The sequence below is a fragment of the Phragmites australis genome, chromosome 24, assembly GCF_958298935.1.
Source record: "Phragmites australis chromosome 24, lpPhrAust1.1, whole genome shotgun sequence".
Lineage (NCBI taxonomy): Eukaryota > Viridiplantae > Streptophyta > Magnoliopsida > Poales > Poaceae > Phragmites > Phragmites australis.
In genome coordinates this window covers 15,476,819-15,485,350 of record NC_084944.1, presented here as the reverse complement: position 1 = coordinate 15,485,350, position 8,532 = coordinate 15,476,819, and the positions used below count along the sequence as shown (strand labels likewise).

Sequence of the window (8,532 nt, the reverse complement as noted above, 5' to 3'; positions counted from 1 at the left end):
TTGTCTCCCAAAAATAGTTTCCTAGTGCAGTGGCAATAATAGTTTCCTAGTGCAGTACTAAATGGGTGGAAAGGGGAGTAAACATGTAAAACATTATGAATAACCTGGTTAGACATGAAGGAGTAGCAGATAATTCAAAGCTTCATATTATCTGGATCAATGACGTCAGTGTTCGGTGAATTCAAAGGTGCTAGATTGTGACATGTTGGACAAGAACTTGGCTGTTTATATAGAAAAGCACCCCAGATATATATTTGCATTTGTGAATGAATTATTATGTTTTAACTGAAAGCGATGATATAGTTGTAGAACAATGACTGATGGTTGGGCGTGGACTATCGAAAAGATCGATGATATAGTTGTAGACCTAAGGAAGATGGCTAACAAAAGCTTCAATCCCTGTTCGTGCAAGTGCTCCATGGATGCGAACCAGCTTGTACTCCAACTTGAGGAGGTAGTGAGCAGGATTCAGAAGTTGTCCATTCAATCGGCCGAGTTGCTGGACCGTCAAGATGTTGGCTACCTTGAGGGCGATGATGTGGATTCTAGCATGGACCCGAACGATGTGGTTCCTTATGACTACATTGAGGGTGATGATGTTGGCCACATTGAGGGTGATGAGTATTGGTGGTTGCCGAGTGATGATAGCGACGAGTAGTTTGAATGTATAATGCTTGTATGGACCTGATTATTATGTGTTCTGTACTCTGGCCATGAACACTTGCATAACTGAAACTGATGTATGTTGTACTTATGGACCTGAACAATATGTTGTACTTTTGCATTTCTGTGTGCCTTATGCCCTTGCATTTTACGTCCCTTTGTCCTCATTTCTTCTATGTTCCAGTATAGCATTCGGTTTTAGATTATCTCTAAATCAAGTGCTTCTTGTGTCTAAAATGTTGATGTAGGAATGACACGTACGAAATCCAACCGCCGTACACGGCCCCGTCCCGTCCCCCCTCCGATACAAGGTCCCTCAAGTCCGGCTCTAGCCTCAGCACATGATGAGCCTGCAAATATGGAGCTGGACCAGACAGGGGGCGGTAGCTCGAGGTTGTACTTGAACATGAAACGGTTTGAGTTGGAGACAGACGCTGAGGCTGCGCAGGGCATGGCCGAAGGTGATGCACCAGAGGGTCAGATCGACCCTGATGCTGATGCTCCGGAGGGTGACAAGATGACAGGAGAAGAGAGGAGTGGACGAGGTCCCAGCAGGATGCCCGAGGGACGTTTCATCATCGCGGAGGTCATTGCAGTCGGGGAGCCCATGAGACCAAAAGTTGTTCTGGGCCCGTACAAGATAGCAATCGGGTCTCTGGTGAGGGACCATGTCGCAGTCACATACAGAAGTTGCAGAGGCAGACGGGATGACGTGTGGGTGGTTCCCGAAAACATCAAGGATCTTATGTGGGGCAAGCTGTTGACAAAGTTTGAGTTCCCTGAAGGATGCAGCATGGCCAAAGCGAAGAGTCATGCCCTATCAACAATGGCCATCGCGTTCAAGAATTTCAAGGGTAAGCTGTGGAGAAATTATGGCTTGGTGGGCTGGACACCAAAATGGGACCATTATCCGACGGTTCAACCATTCTGGAATGATTTCATAGAGCACAAGCTGTCAGAGGAAGCACACCGACTAAATGAGATTAACAAAGCCAACTCCCAGAAGAACGTGTAACTCCACAGAACTGGCTCGCGTGGGTATGTGAGGAAATACGACGAGTGGGATGAGATGGAAGAACAGGTAACCCGCAGTGGTGCCACACCTCAGACGGCCCCCTGGATTGAACGAGCAAAGCACTATCTGTACGCGAGAGGGGTGACCTTGGCGGCAGATGGCAGTCTGAACTTCAAAAGCGACAGAGAACAAGAAGTGATGCAGAGAATTGCAGATGCCCACGCCCAGTCTTCCCAAGGCTCTTTCAGGCCCGATAGGGAGAACGGCCAGCTAACCTTGGCACTGGGAACCAAGCAGCACCCAGGTCGCACCAGAGGCAAGGGTGTGGTGCCCTGGAAAAGAGGGATTCCAAGAATCCGCCGAAATTTATATGAATCGGAAGAGAAGGAGAGAAGAGTTGGAAGAGCTGCTGGCTGTAGTGCGACAAGAACTTGTGCAAGAGCGTCAGATGACAGACGCCAAAATCAGAGAAATCAAAGAATCATTTCAGCAAGGAATCACGTAGCAGCAAGGTGAAGAAAATGTTGTGAGCCCTGGTTGTCGTGGGAGCAGCTGCGCGTCCGCGGGGTTTGGAGAAGAAGAATTAGCTCGTTTCCCCGTGGATGACATCACAGAAAGCAAGGTGTGCAACCTTGTTGTGCCCACCATGAACATTACCATCACGGTGGCTATGGGGCAGGTCGACCAATGCGTCGAAGGGGCTCTCTTCAACGATCTCTCGATACCACGGGGATACGCTAAGGTCCACGTGGACTCCGTGCGAAAGCTGTACCATAAGCTTGACATGGATTACCCCGGAGAGACGGGTTCCAAGAGGCTCGGATCAAACGTGGGTGGCTTCGTTCTGTGGCACAAGCGCTACATATTGTTTGAAGATGAGACAAACGAGTCATCTGATGCGGAGTCAGACCCAGCACACAGAAGAGATCCAACTCCTCCACGGTCGCCGCCAGTGCCACCATCACCAGGAAGAGATCCAACTCCTCCACTGTCGCCGCCACTGCCACCGTCACCGAGAAGAGAGCCGACTCCTCCCCCACGCAAGTCGCCAACAAGAGAGTCAACTCCTCCCCCTCCAAAGTCAGCAACAATGCCACCAAGAGAACCAACACCTCCCCCTTCGAAGTCAGCACCAGTGCCTCCAAGAGAGCCCACTCCTCCTCCTCCGAAGTTAGCAACAGTGCCACCAAAATTGCCAACTCCTCCGACGAAGTTGACAACACGCTCTCAGTCTAAGAAGGTGGTAGCACCTGAGAAGTTGCCTTATGAAAGAACTGCAGAGGAAAACAAAGCGATAGTGAACGCCAAAGTCAAGAAATTATTTAAAAAGCGAGAGCCTGAGAAGAAAAAACCACTCACTGCAGAAACAAAAAAGTTTCTCTTGACGCCGAGCGAACCTGCTGTGGCTAAGCGTCAATCAGACTACGAGCGTATCAAAGGAAAGAAATCCTTGAGGCAGGCTTCTATCGACCAGGTACGGGAAGAAAAACAACTAGAAAGATTCCTTAAGGATGCCAATATGACAAGAGAGCAATTTTTTAACGAGTCCGTAGCACCCAAAGCAGCCGAGAGATGGCAATTTAAGTTGGGCGAACTGTTGGTCGCGCCGGACGAGTGGGCCAAACTGACATATCAACTTCGAAAATTTCATGCGTGGTACATGAATAAGTCAAAGGAGGGTAGGGAAAGTTTCGAGGCCAGAGTCAAGGAACAAGATCTCCTTCATGGGGACGATAGTATTTTTTCTTCGAGGAAATGTATCGACTGTACCAGCATGATGCCCTCGACGTGTCTATCTTGAGTTGTTGGACTCTGTAAGTGTCGTATATGTATAATTTATAATATACATTTATGTACCATTGTATTGAATCTCTTAACTTATTCCTTGTGTAAAATGGAGGTACAAAGATGCAAGAAGGAGTGCATCATGCATGTGGGATTCATCGACCCACATCTTGTCAACCCGACAATGATGAAATCTGTCGACCTAAAAAAAACCGAGGACTATGTATTGAAGTGTCTTCTTGAGCTACAATTGAAGAAATACATACTTTTACCGTACCACTGGGGTACGTGTTTCTACTCTTTTTGAGCAATACGTCGTTAGAAATTAGGACCAACTAACCTATGGTGACCTATGTGCAGCTTTCACTGGATCCTCCTTGTCATCCAGTCAAATATTAGCAAGATCTTTATTTTCAACTCACAAAATAATCCGAAAGAAACCTACCAACCCATTATTGACTTGCTACAAAGGTAAAAACCGACCATTTCGTTACTGCTCTTGTAATATTTGATTTGATTGAATCTAAGTCTACTTACGGTAATAATCACACACATACAGAGTGTACCCGCGATACACCAAGAAGAGCGTTAGATACAGGCCATACATGAAAGAATGGACAGTCCGACATGGCTATCCTTGTAGGAAGCAGGGTCCGAGCAATAATTTATGTGGTCTTTATGTAATGGAATTCATGCACAGCTTCAGAGAGGATTCGATCCTGCCGGAAGATCCTGAGGTAGGTGGTATACATATTGATGACTAATTTTCAGGTTCGATACGCCAAAATCATATGTATTGATTTCTTCAATTCTTGAAATTGCAGATCCTCGAGCTGTCCAAAGAACGTCTCATGCCTCATGAAATCAACGCACTTCAAGAACAACTTCTCGGGTTCATCAATGATGAAATCATCAATCCAACCAGCGAGTTCCATGAAATTGGATCGTCTTTCTCGTTACCTTCAACCCATAAGAAAGGGCAGAGTTCAGACCCATCGGTTCATAAGAAATCTTAAACTCCATAAGATTATTGTAATGAAACTTGATATGTATGCGGTGTATATATATATTGTGACGAGACTTGATGTTTTATAAATAAAATTTATATGTGCTTGTGTATATATGCTGTGATGAAACTTGATATGTATGCGTGTCTATTGCCGACAACGTCCAAAATTTGAAAATGGCACGGTACTAGTGGCAACCGCCACGTTTTAAAAAAAAGGCGGGAAATACCTATCAGTGTCGGTTGGTAACAAACAACCGGCACTGATAGCACCCCTATCAGTGTCAGTTGGTAAAACTAACCGGCACTGATAGGTGCACTATCAGTGCTGGTTCACACCTTGAACCGGTATTAATAGTGATTTTTAGTGCCGGTTCCATACCCGGCACTGACTAGGTCAGATTAATAGTGATTTTCACTGACTATCAGTGCTGATTAATCAGTGTCGGTTCAGAAACCGACACTGATCACGTTTTTGAATCGGCACTGATCACCTGTTCTATAGTAGTGTAGCCTTCTGGAGCCTCGGCCTCCGAAGCCCTTACCCTCTAGAGCCCCAGTCTCCGGAGCCCTTGCCTTCCAGAGTCTGGGCAGGCTCTCCGAAGTCCCGGGGGAGAGCCATCTGACCTAGGAGAAATATTAACTAGAGTGGGTACACCAGCCGACCTTCACCTGCAAGGAAGTGACCTACATTTAAAGCAATGCAAGTGAAGGTAATCCTGACATCCCCAGCACAAGTGAAGGCCATCCTAACATCTTGACAGTGCGGCGCCACAATAGTTAACCGGCTGGGCACCACGTCCCTAGGGTCACTTGCACTACTATATTGCCATGGTAAATATTACCTTCCGGTTAGGGGGAAAAACATCCTACCTAGACCCATGCCGAGTGATTTGACTGGTCCTAGGTCCCTACGGGATAGCGATGGTTTGTATCGTTGTCTCTGTAAGGGTATGTTTGTACATTTACACACTGCATGGCACTATAAATACAGACCCTTGGCCATCAGACCAAGGGACTAATCCTTCTTGACTATCACATATAGTGTTCTTCCATCTCCACTTCTTGCCCAAGCTTAAGCACATTCTTGTGAGTGTACTCTCGCCACACTTGTTCGTGCAAGACATATTCTTGTCCCAACAAGTATCCATTTCAGAAACGAATATGAATACAAATATCCTTTTTCATGTTTTAAAGGATACGAATATCGAATAATTTGGATACCTGCTATTCATTTTTCTACTAGAAGTAGATCTAGATGGGCAACTTTTAGAATTCCTTGCAACAACAAGGTTGCCTGCGGACTTTTGTTCCTTCCGAGCTTCTTCAGTGACAGTCGCCATCGGTAGTGTGACCTACACAAGAGTTTAAATATGGTTTAGGTTCCTTTGATGATTGCATCGATATGGCTGCATAAGGTCTTATTTGTTGTTGCATCTATAGCAAAGACATTCGACATCTTCCATGGCGGGGATTAGAGCTGGGACTTGGGTCGTGTGCCATTCTTGGACCTTCTATAGCACGAGTTTTGGCATGACTCAAAGCACGACACGACATGACACGAACACAAGGGTTGTGCCATGCCTAGGACCTTGGTACAGTGGATGTGCCGACATGGCTTGGGACGTGCACGTGCTGGCACGACATGAAAAGGATATGACACAATTTGCATGACTATTTTCATATGCTTATCCTCTAATCCCTCTAATACAAAGCGTGAAACACTAAGAGAAATATGTGTATATAAGAGACACAAGTGTAAGATAGTAAAAGATAAATATGTAAACATAGTGTGAGATGGTAGAGCTGGCACGGTATGATAACGCCACGATGTGCTGAGGATCGTGCTTGGGCATTCCTAGAGTTGAATCGTGCCAACACGGTATGACACAATAGACCAATCGTGACTAATAATATGGCATGATGTGATACGAGACACGACGGGTGGCACAACCAAATCGCAAAACTATAGGGACTCAGCGAGGTTAGTATTTTGAATTCTTTTTAGTAGGGATTGGAATCTCTTGTCTTCCTTTTTTTGGCGGTATCTTGTTCCAGATCATGGGTGCCCTAGCCGATGGTGCCGGATTTCGTCTCTAGCTTTGCGTCTTCGATGCGGTTGGTGATATTTAATTCAATTTTCTCAGTTTCTTGGTAATTTTATATTCTCTCATGATTTTAATGCAATTCAATCCCTACAAAAATAGGAAAACTACGTCCGCATGACTGCATGTAGAAAAGTCCGTCAGTACCTTTCGATAACCCGACCAAAACTTATCCCCAAATCTTGGTTACGCAAGAGGTAATTCGGTTGATTTTCATGTGACCCCTTACCAAACAGTGCGCTTACCAAAATCCCCAAAGGCTGCTAGCGCGCGGGTGAGCGCGCGAAATCCCCAAAACCGCGCGCGCCATTACAAAACCAACCCCAAATCCCCGCGCCATTGACCACAGCAAAATCACCCGTCCACCAAGCAATGGCCACGTCCGACGCGCCATCGCCGCCGCCGCTGGCCTCCGTCTGCGCCACTGCCAAGTGTGCCGGACTCCCCGCGGTCAATAACCCAACGCCGCTGCTGGCTGCGGCCGCCGTTGCCGCTAATCTTGGCGGTCTAGCCCCTCCGGGTCCGGGCTGCAAGCCCGCCCCCAATTTCTTTGGGCCTTCGCTGCCCTCCGTCGCGGCAATGAGGCGTCCGGTGCCAGCGCATCCGGCCGAATCCTTCGGCTCCGTCACGAGCGTCGGCGTTGCCTCACAACCCCCCGCCGTCCAGACCCCGGCTCCGCCGCCAAACGCTCCTCCACCTGCACCGGCCACCGAATCCCCTGTCCCGACTCCGGCGCCCAGCGTGTTCTGGTCACCCGACGACGAGGTGGCCATCCTCGATGCCCTCCGCCCGCGCCGCGGGCGCCGTCAAGACGCTCTGCCGCACGGCGTCGACCTTGTCATGGCCGTATTGGATCTTGAAACCAAGATCCACGCTCTCAGGCGGCGGTTCGAGGAGAACGACGCGGCGCTCTGCGCCGGCAGCGGCGGCCCCGCCCCGGGGCATGACCTCCGGCTGTACACCCTCTCCCTCGACGTTTGGGGCGCCGCTGTCACTCCCACTGCCGCGCCAAAACCCGCTGCGCCCGCTCCAGCACCAGCGCCGGCAATGAAAAAGAAGCCGGCTCCGCCCGCTTACCGCGGCCGTGTGACCGCCCCGGCGCCGAGGAGGCGGCGGTACGAGGAGATGCGGCAGCAGTGCCCAAATCTGGCGGGGTTGTTGGAGGAGCTGATGAAGAAGGCTATGGAGGGCGTCAGCGACATCGCGGCGTGGTCCATGGAGTTGAGGATGAAGAACCAGCAGCTCGTCGGTGGTGTGGCGGTGGCGCGCGCCGACGACCGGGTGAAGGACCTGACCAGCCTGATCAAGCGCCTTGTTTGAGCCATTGATCTCCTGGTATTGCTTCTTTTGGGGATGATGGTATCTTGGTAGGGAACTAGTAACAATCTTATTTAGTAATTGGGTTGGTATGAAATTAGTAACAATCTGGATAGTAATTGGATTTTGAGTTCCTCGAATTTTCGTTTAAGATCATGCCTCTAGTTGATTTTTCTGCCAGTGGCCAGGATTTGCTGTAGCGAGTCCTGTGAAGTTTTAATATTGTGCCATGATCTGCTTAGTTAGTTATGTGGAGACTAGGACCTAGCAAAATGTTTTATGTGATATATTCTGGATAATATAGTGATCGTAGTTGTTCAATTGCCAGTACAGAAATTGAGCACCATAGCCACCATGCGATTGGTATTTAGTTTCCCTATCTATTTGTGATTTGTACAATCCAATGCACCTTCAGCCTTATTGTGATGATCAAGCTCTGACTCCAATTGTGTTCTTCCGGTTGTCGTAGTTTCTTAGTATAGTACAACCTTGTACGATCGTGATGTGCGGAGTGCTCTGTTCCTCGTCATGTAAAAGTTATTAAACTTTTATTCTCCTTAATACAAAGATACGCAGTTCTCCTGCATATTTAGAAAAAAATTCTGATGATCAAAGCCTTTCCTATCATTGCTCACCTTGGG

At 47.9% G+C, this 8,532-nt stretch overlaps 1 protein-coding gene across 1 annotated transcript; it reads left to right on the top strand.

Annotated features, from left to right (window-relative positions):
- Positions 1 to 418: 418 nt before the first annotated feature.
- Positions 419 to 8,239, top strand: LOC133907207 (uncharacterized). Its single transcript, XM_062349220.1, has 4 exons — positions 419 to 621; positions 2,231 to 2,300; positions 2,943 to 2,953; positions 7,321 to 8,239. The coding sequence occupies exons 1-4, from the start codon at positions 419 to 421 to the stop codon at positions 7,892 to 7,894; spliced, it is 858 nt and encodes a 285-aa protein (XP_062205204.1). The 3' UTR covers positions 7,895 to 8,239.
- The last annotated feature ends 293 nt before the right edge of the window (positions 8,240 to 8,532 follow it).